At 37.4% G+C, this 13,892-nt stretch overlaps 1 protein-coding gene across 1 annotated transcript in view; it reads left to right on the forward strand.

The window, feature by feature from the left end:
• The window catches only part of SMARCA1 (SWI/SNF related, matrix associated, actin dependent regulator of chromatin, subfamily a, member 1), an 81,924-nt gene that overhangs the window by 50,569 nt on the left and 17,463 nt on the right, over positions 1-13,892 (forward strand). The window contains exons 20-23 of the mRNA XM_008153909.3: positions 6,851-6,973; positions 8,084-8,216; positions 11,676-11,794; positions 12,613-12,825. Coding sequence (XP_008152131.2) covers positions 6,851-6,973; positions 8,084-8,216; positions 11,676-11,794; positions 12,613-12,825 — 588 coding nt within the window. The remainder of the gene's footprint in view (positions 1-6,850; positions 6,974-8,083; positions 8,217-11,675; positions 11,795-12,612; positions 12,826-13,892) is intronic.

Below are 13,892 nucleotides of genomic sequence, written 5' to 3' on the forward strand. Positions count from 1 at the left end.
AATTATGCATATCATGTTATTTCTATATGTTGAAATTGACTTCATAGTGAACAAAAAGGTATGACTAGAAGTATAACCAATAGTATAAATGAAATTATAAAAATATTAACATTATTATAATTTTAGAAAAATTTCAGTTATATGAACTGGACGCTGTGTTTTAAAATTTATTTTGTGAGCCTTTAACACAAGTGGAACTATGCCCAATTATTTTGATTAGAAGTTATAATGTGCCTATAAAAGCTCCATGTATATAAGGTATTTAGTTAGCTCATTTATATTTTGGAACTAGAGTGGATCTTGAGAGCATTTCTACTATTATTACAGAGTAGAAGCTTTGCCATTTGAAACAGGGTAAAAAACTTTGCTTGCTCTTCATGTACCAAAGTTTAAATATATATAAATAGGAATAAGAAACTTAAAGTAAATATAAGTAGTTAGTTATAATCTGGTTAGGGAAATGTTATTAAATTTGAATGTATTTAACCAACAGGACTGGATAAAATCCTTCTTAGGAAGTTATAGAAGTGTACAGTAACCAGTTGAACGTTGAGACCAGACATAAAACTATTTCAAAGACAGTGAAAATGGTAATATGACAAGAGAAAAAGGCAAGTTATAGGTACAAAATGTGAAATAAAAATAGTGAAATTAATAAAGTAGTTAATACTATTTCATGAGGTAAACATCTCACTAAGGGTTATAAAAATTTTATGTTTAGATCATTACTTTTTGTTATTTTTGACTGTTATTGGTGAGACTTGAAAGAAAAATTAATTGAAATGTTAGACCTCGTAGTTCATTTGATTACTAACAACCCTGTGAAACAGGTGTTGTTATCACCTCTATATAGTAGGTGAGGAAACTGAAATTCAGAGAGGTTAAATGACTTGTTCAGAGTCACACAGTTAACAGAATTGCCAAGGGTGCTGGTCCCAAACCAAAGTTCTCAATGTTCAAATGCTATGCTCTTTCCACTTAAACATCCTGGGCTATTTCTGCATGTGACACAACCCTGCTTCTTTCTGCAACCCTAAATAAGGACTATGTTTACAGTGGTGTGACATGTTTGGGAGGTGAGCCAAGTGGTAATCAAGAAGCAGCAATAAAAAATTATCTTTGTGGATAGAATTGTTTATGCTCCTTCTTTGAAGATACTGAAATTCTGTTCCCTGCAATAATACAGTGCCCACCACATTCTTATCATACCTCTGATTTTAATGTAAACAGTGCTTTTCCTTACAGGCAGTTTGTAGTGAAGAGCGAGGTCTCACAATGATTGGTTGGGTGGTGGCCAACTGGAAGGAGATGGAGGAGAGAGGAAACCTTAGAAGAGGGAGGAATGAAGGGACAGCTGCAAAGGGTGATAGAAAGGAGGAAGGTGTAAGAAGAGAGGAAAGGGATGAATGAGGAGAGGGAAGGTGACATGGAATCCATGCTATGGCACCTTACTATTATTTTCTCTTCTTCACCTCCAGATAGAAGTGACAAGACAGGGAGAATGAGTGAAAGGAGGGCTTTTTAAAAATTTGATACATATTTATTACTCCTCTGTATCAGGTTCTATGCCAAGCACTGAGGATAAATCAATGAGTAAGAGGAACATGGACTTTACATTCTAAAAGGCACAGGCATTAAGCAGGTACCACAGAGTAGTGACATTATTATTTGTGTGTTTCAGTGCTTGCACAGGGTGCTACAAGGGAGCATAACATGGATATCTAATGTGGACTGCAAGATCAAAGTAGTGGTCCCTAAGGAAGGGTCATTTAAACAGATCAGAGAGATGCACAAGAATTAGCCAAATGCAGTGTGGGAGAGAAAAGCTCAGGTAATGCACCCATAGCTGCAAAAGTGTTGCAGTAGGGAGGATTGCCCCTTTAGAAACTGAAAGAAGCCCAGTGAGGAGGAAAGTGACTTGAGATGCAGCTAGTGAGCAGGTGGAGTTGGGTCATGTGGAGCCGTTATAGGTCATATTAATGAGGTTGAACTTTAGCTTCAGAGCACAGGAAAACCATTGAGATGATTTTAAGACAGAAGGGTGGATGAGTGGTGAAATAATAATAGCTACTTATTTAGTTCTTGTGATGCTTACTGTTCTAAGTTCTTTAAAAAGATTAGCTCATTATTCTCATAACAGCCCTAGAACTACATCCTATTTTACAGATGAGGAAACTGAGGCATGAAGAGGTTGAGTAATTTGCCCTGAATAATTTGTTAAAAATCAAACAACATATAAGTAAGTGGTAGAGTATGATCAGATTTACACTTTTAAAAGATCACTCTGGCTGCAACACAGAGGATGATGAGTTTCTCTAAGAAATCAGCCAGGGGGCATTTGAAGTGTGACGATAAGAGAAGATGGTGGTGTCTTGGAGTGTAGTGGCTGCAGTGGTGGTGGTGGTGGAGTTGGAGGAGGAGGCAGTAGGGGAATGATCCCATACCACTCTACCTTTAGCTTGTCCTCCCTGAAGACATTTGAAACAGGGTAAAATTCATCCTGAATTGCTTCTGTATTGTTTTTAGACTTGCCTTGATCCTTTGTATGCATCTGTAGCTGAGGATTTATGACAAATAAGAATTCATTCTGGATGTTGGTTCTTTCTGAGCCTTTTAAAATTTTTTACCAGAAACTACGGACCTGAGTTAAGTTGGGTGACTTAATTGGGTGGGTTTCATGTGTGAGTTCAGAGTACAGACAGAAGAGCATGGCATGTTAATTACCTGCAAATGCTTCCTTTCGAGGACAGTGTGATACTGATAACTTTTAGACCTATTTTCTCAAGAATATCCAGCATTGATTCCCTCTTCATATCTCCAGAAAACTCAACAGAGGCACAAATGAATAGAACAATAGTTTATTGTCAGATGAAAAGAACTGCTATAGCACAGTTACATGGTATTCTCTACACAAGTTAGGTTCTCAAAAGGGGACTCCTTCCACTCCCTTTCTGCTTAAATGATTGCTAGCCCAAGGGAGAGAGGTGTGGTCTATAGCTGGGGCCACTGTGGTGCACAGTACTGTTTTGTCCATTTTGAGTCCCTCATAGTCTTATTTTGTAGTGATTTGGGGTAGGGCTGAGGGGCTCAATGATTGTTTTTTTTTAATATATATTTTTATTGATTTCAGAGAGTAAGAGAGAGGGACAAGGAGAGATAGAAACATCAAAGATGAGAGAGAATCATCGATCGGTTGCCTCTTGAGCCCACAACCCGGGCAGGTGCCTTGACCGGGAATCGAACTGTGACCTCCAGATTCATAGCTCGATGCTCAAACACTGAGCCATGCTGGCCAGGCAAGGGGCTCAATAGTTTTGAAGCAGTTGGGAAAGAGTATTTTTCTCGAGGGCCTGCTTATTTGAATTTTTATTTTCTATTTTTTTTCCTCCCACCCTTCCCCCATATTCTGTGACCAATAAGGTCACAGCAATATTGCTGATAAGATCTGTAGTTAGAGTTTTGTTTGATTGGAGGCTGGATGAAATACAGGTTTGCTTTGCCCTAACCACTTGGTAGATAGCAGTGCATGAGTACCAATTCCCCCTGCTGTCTAAGCTTTGACCTTGTTACAAGTTAGACATATTTAGAAGTTTAATTGCTCTTGCAACTTAAAAGAGTTACTTAATGCATTTAATAACTTGTTCACTAAACTCTTTACAGAGAGGACTTAATTGAAATTTCAATTGCAGAATAAAAAATCCAGAGTATTTAGAAATTCTATTGAAATCTAAGACATGGAGTGAAAGAGTTTTGTTATATTTGAAGCTGAAGAAAGCTATAGAGCTTTATCCTCAATAAAAAAAAAATCTTTAGGGATGGATATGAACATTTGACAAATGGAGGAAGTTCCATAATCTTTGTGAGTTTTGGTAGCGTGGGCCACCTGTTTTGCAGTGGTAGAACTAAGATGCAGTGAGCTGATTTCAGGTTACTGCTTTCATTTTGTGTGCTGTCACATTTAATTCAGTATTTCATATTTCTATGAAATGCTTGCTAAAACTCCTTCCAAGAAACAAGGCAAAAAAAAATGTTTTTCACTTCTCCATGGAACACAGCTCTTAAGTGCAAATTCCTTAGGGTCTGACTAGAAATCCATATAGTAATAGAGATGCTTCCTTTTGAAAGATAACTTTTGTATATTGTGGCTATCAAGTGTTGCTGGGAGCCATCAGTAAGAATCACAGTGTGAGTACTTGAGACCTTTGAGGTATCTGGTTGGTACTATTAGTCTGTAATTTTCCTACTTAATTATTATATAGCAGTTTTAAATAACTGCAGGAAGCTTAGTGCTGACAAGAACCTCATGAAGTAAAAAATTAATACCTTTTTTAAATGAATATTAAAAAGGATATTTTTTTGATAGGAAGACATAATGGAATTTAGGAATGTTGAGTCATTTCTAATTCTAAAAAAATTAGCAACTATGTATTTGAATAATTTCTAAAATTAAAATAGTAAATGTGATATTGATAAAGGCATTGCTGTATTAAAATATGACTGGTGTTTATGGAAGAAGCAGTCTTCAGTGGATCCTAAAATCTAATGGTATGATATAATATTCTGATTTTGATCCTATTAAAGTTCAGAGGGGGAAGTTTTAGTATTGGGGTAATCTGCATAGGAATAAAGAGTTTATTTTGTATGGGTATTTTCCATTTTCTGTCATAAAATTAGACATTTATGAAATATTTTATTTGGTTAAAATATGGTTTGTTGGACATAGAAAATTTGAAGGTATTTGATAGAGAAATATCTTACGATTAAAGAGGTTTTTCTTAATTAAAATTTGAAGCTAAGCCCGGCCAGTGTGGCTCAGTTGGATGAACGTCTTCCCATGAACCAGGAAGTCATAGTTTGATTCCAGGTCATGGCACATGCTTGGGTTCTGGGCTCGATCTTCAGTAGGGGATGTGCAAGAGGCAGCCAATCAATGTTTCTCTCACATTGGTGTTTCTTCTCCTTAGTTGTAAGTGTATTCACAACTCTGTACCTAGAACACAATTAATAATTTGTTAGTTACTGCTACTAGAGTCTTTTTCCCTTGACTGAGGGTCCCATCACAGGTATTTGTGTGCTCCACTACACCTACCCTCTTATATACAGGGTGAGGCAAAAGTAGGTTTACAGTTGTTTGGATGGAAAATAATACAGTAATTAATACATTATAATCCAAGAATAAACTGTTTCACATACTCACAACTTTTGCCCCACCCTATATATAATCTTTTTCCACCATTATTTTGTAATTTCTAGACATTTTGCATGTTATGTGAAGATACTCTCCCTTTTCATACCCTGTCAGGCAATAAAAACACTACTTTCCCTTTGCATGATGACTTGATCAACATGTTGGATACAATCTTCAGGTGCATTGCCATTTCTCTACCACTGTCTATATTGCTGGATGAATATGGGCTCTTTTTGTACTGCCAAACTGTTTCTTCTGGGCTTGAGGTTTTATTGTATAATGTTGGTATTGGGGATAATTACATTATTGTTTTTATCATTGTATTACAATATATTTTGTTCCATTGTATAACCAAATCTAGAAAATAATGTGGCATTTAGCAATGGGTTTTAACTCTAAAATACCATGTGGTTCTGTTTATATTTTGTTTGTTTAACTGTTTTGTTGATTAGACTCCACATATAAGTGAGATCATATGGTATTTGTATTTCTCTGACTGGCTTATTTCACTTAGCATAATAATTTCCATGTCTATCCATACTGTGCAAAAGGTAAGATTTTTGTCATTTTTATGGCCGAGTAGTATTTCATTGTGTAAATGTACCACAGCTTTTTTATCCAGTCATCTACTAATAGACACTTGGGCTGTTTCCAGATCTTGGTTATTGTAATCAACAAAATAATTTAATAAACAAAATAGAAACAGAAGCACAGATACATAAAACAGAATGATAGCTGTCAGAGGGGAGGGGAATTAGAAAGCTGTGTGTAAAAACGGTGAAGGGATTAAGCAAAAAAATGTGTATGTATATACACTGAGTGGCCAGATTATTATGATCTCTGAATGCATAATAATCTGGCCATTCAGTGTGTGTGTGTGTGTGTGTGTGTGTGTGTGTGTATACATATATATATATATATATATATATATATATATATATATACACATATATATATTAGAGGCCTGGTGCATGAATTTGTGCATGGGTGGGGTCCGGCCAGCCTGGCCAGGGGGAGGAGACATGGGCGGTTGGCTGGCCTGCCTGCTGGTCGAACTCCTGGTCGAGGGGAAAATTTGCATATTAGCCTTTTATTATATAGGATATACACTGAGTGGCCAGATTATTATGCGTTCAGAGATCATAATAATCTGGCCACTCAGTGTATATTAAGCAAAAAAATTTATACACACACACACACGCACACACATGGCCAGCAGTATGGTGATAGCCAGAGGGAAAGGGAAGTGTGGGGAGGTGGAAGTGGGCAAAGGAGGGATAAGTGGGGACAAAAAGAGACTTGACTTTGATGACTTTGGATGGTGAGCGCACTATGCAGTGTGCAGATGATGTTTTATTGAGTTGTACACTTGAAATCTATATGGTTTTATTAACCAATGTCATCCCAATAAATTCAATAAAAAATAAAGTACCATGTGGCACATTTAAGGTTTTTATTTTGGTAATGTGGCAGTAGGAATGTAGAGAGGATCATATGTCATTCTGGTATGACTGTATGACTTTATATTGTTTACTAAAGATTGATGTGTGTGTGTGTGTGTGTGTATGTATGTATGTATGTATATATATATATGTATACATATATATATTCTAATTACTTTTTCTCAACAGTTTACTCATAACTCATATTTTGAATTTATAGGTCCCAAGAAATTCTGATATCCCAAATCCAGCTGTGGCTCAAAGAGAGGAGCAAAAAAAGATAGATGGAGCTGAACCTCTTACAGCAGAGGAGAATGAAGAAAAGGAAAAACTTCTCACACAAGTAAAATATTTTAAGTGACTGAAATACTTCTAGTCAACTAATAGAAAAAAGAAAATATAGATTACTTATTTTTTGTTATATAGGCCTAGTACCATGACTGGATACATTAACAAAACTTAGGACTATTTTGTAAGTGTTTAGACCAAATATCCCTATTTTTTTTTATATCTTTCACAAAATACAATCTTATGGAAAAAGCAGGAAATACATAAATGTAAAATGTAGGTGTCAATTGTTAGAAAGAAGAAATGTATTTTATTAATTATAATAAGGTCATTTAATTCACTATGAGTCCTGAGACAATAATTACTAACATATTCTTAAAATTTTAAATTTATTTTATTGACTGATGCAAACTGTCCTCTGAAATTATACTTTACTAATATTTTATTTATGGAATAATTTCATAATTCTCAAAATGCTTTTTATCCTTTCTTGGAAAGAACTTTAGTACAATGATGAGAGATTTTTGAAACTTTTAAAGGTCATCATTGCATACTTAAAAGCTAATAGCTCCTCAGAATAGAGAGCCCAGCTATAAAACCACATATATATGGACAGATAACTTTTGACTACGGAACCAGAAACACAATGGAGTAAAGACAGTCTCTTCAATAAATAGTGCTTACAAAACTGTAAAGTCATATGCAAGCGAATGAAACTGGACTACAGTTTGTCCTCATGTACAAAAATTAGTTCAAATTAGATCAAAGACCTAAACATAAGACCCAAAACAATAAATTACATAGAAGAAAATATAGGTACCACACTTATGGACCTTGGTTGTAGAGAACATTTTATGAACTTTACCCCAAAGGCAAGGGCATGTATAAAATATGGGATTAAAAATTATATAATATCTTGAAACTATAAATCAATTTTTAGTACTTGGAGAGAAGTACATTCTCTTCATGATAGAAAAGCAGTTATTTTTATAAATAACACTCATTCAATTTTTGATTCCAACATAAAACACCTAGGATTTTATGAGGAGAAATATTTTCAATCTTTTAAACTGTTTCAATGTATCATTGTATAGAAGAAAATAGAACAATAAATGGATTTGTTAATTTAACCTTGATTGATAATGCTTAATTTTTTTGTTCACAGGGATTCACAAACTGGACTAAGCGTGATTTTAACCAATTTGTTAAAGCTAATGAGAAGTATGGAAGAGATGACATTGATAATATAGCTCGAGAGGTGGAGGGCAAATCCCCTGAGGAGGTCATGGAGTATTCAGGTTTGTATATAACTTCAAACATGATGTTTAATTGTAATCTTACTCATTTCATTAGTGTCACTGTAATTGTGCCATTGTCAAGAGATCTTTTAAACTTTTATGAATAAAGTACAGGTGAGAGTATATATACTAATAAAAGCCTGGGTGGCCCTCACGCCCTCGCGTGATGCCCTCACGTCATCACAAAGATGGCTGCCCCCACATCGTCACAAGATGGCCGCCCTCACATCATCACAAGATGGTCACCACAAGATAGCTGGCAGGGGAGGGCAGTTGGGGGTGACCGGGTCAGCAGGGGAGGACAGTTGGGGGCAAGATCAGGCCAGCAGGGGAGGGCAGTTGGGGGCAAGATCAGGTCAGCAGGGGAGGGCAGTTGGGGGCAAGATCAGGCCAGCAGGGGAGGGCAGTTGGGGGCAAGATCAGGCTGGTAGGGGAGGGCAGTTGGGGGCAACCAGGCCGACAGGGGAGGGCAATTGGGGGTGACCAGGCTGTCAGGGGAGGGCAGTTGGGGGCGACCAGGCTGGCAGGGGAGGGCAGTTGGGGCGACCAGGCCTGCAGGGGAGGGCAGTTGGGAGCAGGGACAGCAGTTGGGAGCCATCGGGCTGGCAGGGGAGGGCAGTTGGGGGTGACCAGGCCTGAAGGGGAAGGCAGTTGGGGGCCATCAGGCTGGCAGGGGAGGGCAGTTGGGGGCGATCAGGCTGGCAGGGGAGCAATTAGGCGTCAATCAGGCCGGCAGGGGAGCAGTTAGGGGTGATCAGGCTGGCAGGCAGAAGTGGTTAGGGGCAATCCGGCAGGCAGGCAGGCGAGTGGTTATGAGCCAGCAGTCCCGGATTGTGAGAGGGATGTCCAGTAGTTGGGAATCCCCCAAGGGGTCCCAGATTGTAGAGGGTGCAGGCTGGGCTGAGGGGACATGCCCCAGTGCATGAATTTCATGCACCGGGCCTCTAGTAAAATATAATTTTTATTTCTACGAAAAGATTTTTTAAGAGTTATCAAAACAAAGTAACTGCTGTTGTCCCTAGTAGTTAGCTAGTGGAGCTAAGTAAAGCCCTAATGAAAAAAAAGGGCTATTGGATGCGCATTGAGAAAATGTTTCCCACTTTCCCACCTTTGGAATTTGGTCCTCTTCTGGGTAAAGTTTTTTTTTTATTATTTATTGATTAAGGTATTACATATGTGTCCTTAACCCCCATTTTCCCCCTCCTCCCCTCCTTCTGGGTAAAGTTTGAGATTTCAGGTTCAGCAGATTGAATTATTGTCTTTCTATGTCATCCTTGAAGTAGAGAATTCCTATTAGGCCCTTTTAGGTCCTCAGACACTGTCAGGATTCCAGTGAACTCCAGGCAGGTCTTGTGGGTTCCATTAATTCCAGAAAAGCTGGAATAGATCTAAAAAGACTGCTTGAATAAATCTGTTGATTGATCCTAGAATCATGTCCCTCTCTTACTTAGCTGTGTCTTTGGTATTGACCAGAACTAGGTTAGCTGCTGAAGCACATGGAATTAATACAATTCCCATGCCACAGTGTATTCAACCTCCAGCTTCTAAAAAAACTCTTATCAAATATAGGCAATTATGTCTAGGAAATTTTCTATATGTAGAATAGGAAGTTTCTGACTTTCAAATAGGTTGGGCTCTCATAGTCTGAATATTAGCTGTTTAGAATCCAGCACACTTACCCCATAAAAACAATGTTACAAAGTAGTCTGAGGTTTCTGTGCTAGTCCCTCAAATCCTACTTAGCTTAACAACTCAAATTCTGTAGGGAGGAGACATTATAATACTAAGAAATATGTCAAGGATTAATATAAGCTAGGACCAGCTCTTAAGGTATCTATAGTGTCAGTGTTTGAAGAAGTCCAGATTTAATTAGAGAATACATTTTTTTCCCTTTGGAAATATGAAAGGGTCTTCTGATGATTACCAGGGACTTTAGAGGTTGATTATATTGAGTTTTTATTTCATATAGTATAAATCAAGTTTATGAACTTCCTATTTTCCTTGATACTAGCATAACACTTCTATTACTCTTAAGCTTTACCACATAAGTTTAGAGCACTTGGGGGCTTAGAGGGAGTAAAAAAGATGAGAGAGACATTTTAGCAGCAAGAGTTGAATAAAAGAGTGTAAAAGGATATGTGCAGAGTGATATTCTGAAGTAGAATTTTCTTCAAAATAGCATCAGTGTATATGAAGCACTCACTGATTTTATTTTCAGTGACCTGTAGCTTATTTTTTAAACTTACTTGGAATAGCCTTTTCTCTAAAAAACAAAACAAAACACCAAGTCACCCTAATTTTGCAAGAAAACAGGTGATTCAAAAAGATAACATGTCAGATGTTCCCTCAAATTTGACACCAGGCCTGGTGGCATGACTAGCTCAGGATGGTTTAATCGGGGCTCTGTCAGAAGTTGGGGAAATTGGAATGGTTTATGTAGTTGGTTACAATAAGAGAAGAAATACCTACAATTGGCTGTTAATGAGTATCTTATACATAGCAGGCATTTAAACATGTGTTGAATGAATAAGTGAAAGAATGAATAAATGAATGCAGGTGCTTATACAAATTAGAGTGCTAAAATTTTTCTTTTAAAAAAAATCCTCACCTGAGTATATGTTTTTATTGATTTTTAGAGTGAGAAGAAGGGAGAGGGAGAGAGAGAGAGAGAGAAACATCGATGTGAGAGAGAAACATCGATTAGCTGCCTACCATATGTACTCTGACTAGGGATCTAACCGCAACCTGGGTATGTGACCTGACCAGGAATCAAATTCACCACCTTTCGGTGTATGGGATGACTCTCCAGCCAACTGAGCCACACTGATTAGGGTAACATTCCTTCTTATAGGCTCTAAAAATGAAAAAATTGAGAGTATGTCATTAAAAAGTCTTTTCACTGAAGTTACATTAATGCAGCCAGATTATTTAGCTCATATAAAATTAGGGTGACTTGGTGTTTTGTTTTGTTTTTTAGAGAAAAGGCTATTCCAAGTAAGTTTAAAAAATAAGCTACAGGTCACTGAAAATAAGAACAGTGAGTGCTTCCAAAGGCGAAGCAATGGTTTCAGTAGAAATTGCTGCTTCATAGGAAGTTTGAATAATCTGTTGATAATGTTTTCCTTTTTTTTTTTTTTTTGCTTGTTAAGAAGCAATGCTCTCTAAATTATATGGTCACCCTCTCTCCTGTTTCACTTTATGTATTTTATCCCTTCTGTATCATGTTGGAATAAAAGCATAGCATAAATCAGTATCAGTAGTATCTTGAAATCCTGTCGTTTGGGATGGATAATAAAAAATGCCATTTGTATTTAATAATTTAACATATACAGATGGATCTGAATCTTAATTTTAAACATCATTTTACTGTGTCCTTTTCTGTTAATTCTTCATTGTACAATTTTGTGGATTTAGTTCTTTTAAGATGATAGTATTCTAAGTAGTAATTCTGTCTTTCAGCTGTATTTTGGGAACGTTGCAATGAATTACAGGACATTGAGAAAATTATGGCTCAAATTGAACGTGGTGAAGCAAGAATTCAACGGAGGATCAGTATCAAGAAAGCTCTGGATGCCAAAGTACTATATTTCATAATTGTGAAATTATTATTATACTAGAGGCCCAGTGCACAAAATTCATGCACTGCAGGGGGGGGGCGGTCCCTCAGCCCGGCCTGCACCCTCTCATGGTCCGGGACCCCTTGGGGGATGTTGGGCCTAAACCAGCAGTCAGACATCCCTCTCACAATCCGGGACGCTGCATGCACCAGTGACCATACTTTTCATACAGGTGAAAGACATCTTGCTGTTGTATGGGCAGCTACATTTTTTTTGCCCTGATTATAAAAAGTAGTACATAACATGATCCTTCTGAGGCAGTAGTACCATTTTCCCCATCTTATGGGTGGAAAAACTGAATCAGAGAGAAGTTAATTGGCTTTGTCACACAGTTGTAAGTATCAGAATCAGAGCTGACCACAAAATGTGCAAGCCAGAGTCCAAGCATGTCATTGCTGCATCATCCTGTTTTTTCAGTGTTAGAGTAGCCTTGCCAGGTTTTGATTTTTAAATCTAAGAGACTGTTCCCAATATATAGGGTAGGATCCCTAGGCCTGGCCAGCGATCAGGGCCATCTGTGGGGTGACCGGTGGGGCAGGGCCCCTGCTGGCACCCACCTTGGCTGGTGGCCTGGTGATGCCTGCTGGCCGGCTCTGCCCCCCAATCACCACCACCAGTTGCCCCCCTTGTGGTCAGTGTCATAGTGACTGGTCATTCTGCCATTCGGTAGATTTGCATATTAGGGTTTTATTATATAGGATTATTTTAATTGATATAGTTACTAGCTTTGACTTATTATTGCACATATAGTTAAAACACTAATTTGTTTAAATCCACAGATTGCAAGATACAAGGCTCCATTTCATCAGTTACGTATTCAGTATGGAACCAGCAAAGGAAAGAACTATACTGAGGAAGAAGATAGATTCTTGATTTGTATGTTACACAAAATGGGCTTTGATAGAGAAAATGTTTATGAAGAATTAAGACAGTGTGTACGGAATGCTCCTCAGTTTAGATTTGACTGGTTTATCAAGTCTAGAACTGCCATGGTATGTATTCCTTTCTTCTTTTAACTTTTATTTTGAAAATTTCAAATATTATATATTATTCACTTAGATTCTCTAATTGCTAACATTTAACACATTGACTTTCTCCCCCACCCATATATGTGTGTATATACTTATACATATATATATATAATCTATAGTTTACATTCAGAAATACATATCTTTATTTTGTATTTATAAATATACATATTTATACTTCTGAACATTTGAAAGTAACTTGCACACATCATTAGTGTTCACTTCTAAATACCTCAGCATTTATCTAAAAATAAGAATATTTTCCTACATAACCACAATATCTTGATCCTACCTGAAAATGTTAACATTGATTCAATAATGTTATCCATTATAGAGTGCATGTACAAAATTTCCAATTGTCCTACAAGTGTCTTTCATAGCTGTTTTTTAAACTTGATGATCCAGTCAAAATTCAAACATTAAATTTGGCTGTTGAGTCTCTTTAGTCTCTTTAGTCCAGTGGTTCTCAACCTTTCTAATGCCGCAACCCTTTAATACAGTTCCTCATGTTGTGGTGACCCCCAACCATAAAATTATTTTCGTTGCTACTTCATAACTGTAATTTTGCTACTGTTAATGAATTGTAATGTAAATATCTGTGTTTTACGATGGTCTTAGGCGACCCTGCTAGCGGTTCTCAACCTGTGGGTCGTGACCCACAGGTTGAGAACCGCTGCTGTAGAGCCTAAGATCATCAGAAAACACAGATATTTACATTACGATTCATTAACAGTAGCAAAATTTACAGTTATGAAGTAGCAACGAAAATAATTTTATGGTTGGGGTCACCACAACATCAGGAACTGTATTAAAGGGTCGTGGCATTAGAAAGGTTGAGAACCACTGCTTTAGTGTCTCTCTCTCTCTCTCTCCCCCTTACCAGAGGATATATTATTATGTTTTTATCAATTTTAGGGAGAGGAAGAGGGAGGGATGGAGGGATAGAGAGAGGTAGGGAGGGTGAGAATAAGAGAGGGAGGGAGGGAGAGAGGGAGAGATAGATGTGAGAGAGAAGCATCGATCAGTTGCCT

The sequence above is a fragment of the Eptesicus fuscus genome, chromosome 1, assembly GCF_027574615.1.
Source record: "Eptesicus fuscus isolate TK198812 chromosome 1, DD_ASM_mEF_20220401, whole genome shotgun sequence".
Classification (NCBI taxonomy): domain Eukaryota; kingdom Metazoa; phylum Chordata; class Mammalia; order Chiroptera; family Vespertilionidae; genus Eptesicus; species Eptesicus fuscus.